Source organism: Chaetura pelagica, unplaced genomic scaffold, assembly GCF_000747805.2.
Source record: "Chaetura pelagica isolate M959 unplaced genomic scaffold, ChaPel_1.0 scaffold220, whole genome shotgun sequence".
Classification (NCBI taxonomy): Eukaryota; Metazoa; Chordata; class Aves; order Apodiformes; family Apodidae; genus Chaetura; species Chaetura pelagica.
This window is the reverse complement of record NW_009951982.1, coordinates 1,501,293-1,504,264: the sequence shown is the minus strand read 5'-3', so window position 1 is coordinate 1,504,264 and position 2,972 is coordinate 1,501,293. Positions and strand designations below refer to the sequence as shown.

At 41.1% G+C, this 2,972-nt stretch overlaps 1 protein-coding gene across 1 annotated transcript in view; it reads left to right on the top strand.

The window, feature by feature from the left end:
- The window catches only part of HPGDS (hematopoietic prostaglandin D synthase), a 15,556-nt gene extending 15,037 nt beyond the window's left edge, over positions 1-519 (top strand). The window contains exon 5 of the mRNA XM_010001369.1: positions 248-519. Within this exon, the coding sequence (XP_009999671.1) occupies positions 248-412 (165 nt within the window). The 3' untranslated portion in view covers positions 413-519. The remainder of the gene's footprint in view (positions 1-247) is intronic.
- The last annotated feature ends 2,453 nt before the right edge of the window (positions 520-2,972 follow it).

Genomic DNA, 2,972 nt, shown 5'->3' with positions numbered 1-2,972 from the left:
GAATGATTAATATAAATAAAACCTGTAGCAAGTACTTTATTACACCAATTTTTACTTAACAATTTACTTGGGATGCCTTGCATTGCAACCTAATTACTAGCTCTGTGATCGTAGAATTAAAAAAAAAACAACCTACAGAAAACACATCAATTGATGTTTCATTTCTCCAGTATACTGCAAATATTAGTAGTCCCAGCACTTGAGATTACCAACTAAAATTTACTGCTTTCCCTTCTATTACTACCAGGTGACATGGGCTGATTTCTACTGGGATGTGTGCAGTACGACACTTCTGGCCTGCAAACCTGACCTGGCAGACAACTACCCCAGGCTTTTGGCTCTCAGAGACAGAGTGCAAGCACTTCCAGCTATTGCAGCCTGGATCCAGAAAAGACCCAAGACTATAATGTAGATCAGCTGTTCAGACTGGAAAAAAAAAAAGCGCGCATGTTTAGTTTTCAACATGACAAACCCCCTAAGTTATTAATCGTGGAATCACATTAATTTCAGATGGGTATGCTATATACCACATAAAAATCTACCGCTTATATCCATTCATAAGAGAGAATTTAAAAAGCTCATTTAGTAGAGTAGAGCCTGAGGGAAGGGTGTGGTTTTCAACTACATCGCCCCCTACTACTAATAAAGTGCTTAATCAACGGAGTTTTTGTTCTGTGGGCTCTCAGAGGGAGAAAAGATGAATAAACCTTCCTGGAGAGATGCCATCTCAACAATACGTTGCTTATTGTAGACATTCAATATGGAGGAAAGCAGGATAATTAACAGAGGTTAAATGTGTGGGAGGACTAAGGCCACTAAGCAATAAAGAAAAAAAAAAAAGACCCACTTAGTCAACAAATTTAAAGCACTTTCTTTAGCCTTTAAGTTTATGCTGTGCCACTGCAAAAAGCAAGCAATCAAAAAGCACCACCACCAGAACACAAAGAACAAAACAGCTGAGCTGGTGCTCACAGCAACACCAGTTCTCCATAAACACACCAGCTGCAAAAAACATTCAGCAGCTCAGTATCTCTTCCAGTAAGTAAGAGACAATCTGGGAGGTGGTGGTGGCAGGGGGGGGAAACTGGGTTTAGAATAAATGAACCAACAGTTTGTTTTTCCACCAGGGGGGAAACAGGCAGGTGGAAATGCTGGCAACACAAACAGTTGTAGATGCTGTTTACATAAACTCAAGGGGGAACAAGTGCTTGCAAGAGGACTCCACTGTGTGGTGTAAATGGATAAACCACAACAAACCTGGACAAACCTCTGGGCTAAAAATGGCCACTGTTGGGAAGGTATTTCCTTTCACACTTGCTTTTCCCTCCCACTACAAGTGACACCAACTGACCACTAGCAGTTCAGAGACAAACCAGGTAATAGCAGAATTGAATGCAAGGTCCCTCCTTTTGCTCATTACAATATTGTATCTCCACCTGCTTTGTAATTTCTTGTATGCTTTTTTCTAGCTCTTCAGATTTTTCCCCTTCAGATCCCACTCACCTCTCTTCTTCAGCAAAAGACTTCAGATACTTGTATTTTTTCCCCGTTATACATCTTTTCCAATTGGAGGCAGAATCGCAAATGGTTAAGGCCGAAGGGACCTCCAGTCATCTGGTCCAAAGCCCCTGCTCAACCAGAGCCTGCTAGAGCCAACTGCCCAGGACGTTTTTGAGTATCTCCAACAATGGTGACTCTACAGTCTCTTAAGAGCCCCAATTAAAGAGGGTAGAAACAGTTATAATAAACAAAATATCACAGAAACACATATGACCGTCACAGCCCTTTAAAGGCAGATACTGACCCAGGAGTCTAGGGATGTGATTGCTTAAGGAGTAACCAGTGCTCAACCAGAACACATTAACTGTTAACACATCCATACCACTTTGAAACACCACACAGACCATGCTATAGGGGAAGCATTTTGTTTCCTTTCACATTTGAAACAAACAGGCGAGAACATGCAAATACGATGTGGTAAGAATTGGACTAGGATCATGCTCAACAGAAACAACCAAATTAACTGCTGCATGAGACACTTGTCTGTTACATCCCACTATTTAGTTCCATAAAACAGCTGGAATTAACATCCACTATGTACTTGCAAAAATCATGCACAGTAGAAAAAATACCCACAGCCATAACCAAACAAAAAAAACCCCAAACAACACGGATGCCCAACTCACAGATCATCTGACTGATTCATCACCTGCAGGATCTGAAGACAGGCTGAAGTACCAAGCAAGCATGGATTCCAGCTCCTCTTCCATAGTCTCCATATAAAACCATTTGAGGTCCTTCAAAAGATGCAACAACTGTCTTCTGAATGTGCACCCACATACAGAAAAGCAGTGGCTTAGAACCAACCCCATATTGCAAATCAGAGTGAGTTCTAGGACACAATCCCCTGAGAGATTCAGCCCAGTATATATTTGCTGAGCTCTGCACAAATCATACATACAGCAGCTGAGGGTTTACCAGGGGGCAGGGGTTGTAAGGACTTCCCGATACTTTGTCCTCCCCAGCTTCTATAAAAGCACCAGCTTGAATCTTAACTACTCCAAGTTGAAAAGACCAGATTACCATCTTTTCCCCTCTCCAAAGCAATGGTCATCCTCCTCTCCCACTTTTTCAAATAACATCCTTGCCAGCAGATTACAGACTTGAGGTGGAGGCACACATCATCACTGACACCACTGAAAGTCATTTCACTGAGATGAATTCAAAACTCACTGAAACTTCAAGAAGAGAGCAAAACATAAACTTTGTGTTTAGGGCATTGTTTTTTATAATCAACAGCCTAACATAACTGTGATTAGAGTATAATGAAACATTAGCAGTTAACTGCTGGATAAAGCCAAGTCAGTTTCAACTGAACATTTCAGCTAGTTTGAAAGCTGCCTGCTTGATTTATAATATGCAAGTTATAACACACCCACCCCCAAATAACAACAAAATGAAAATATTTTGTT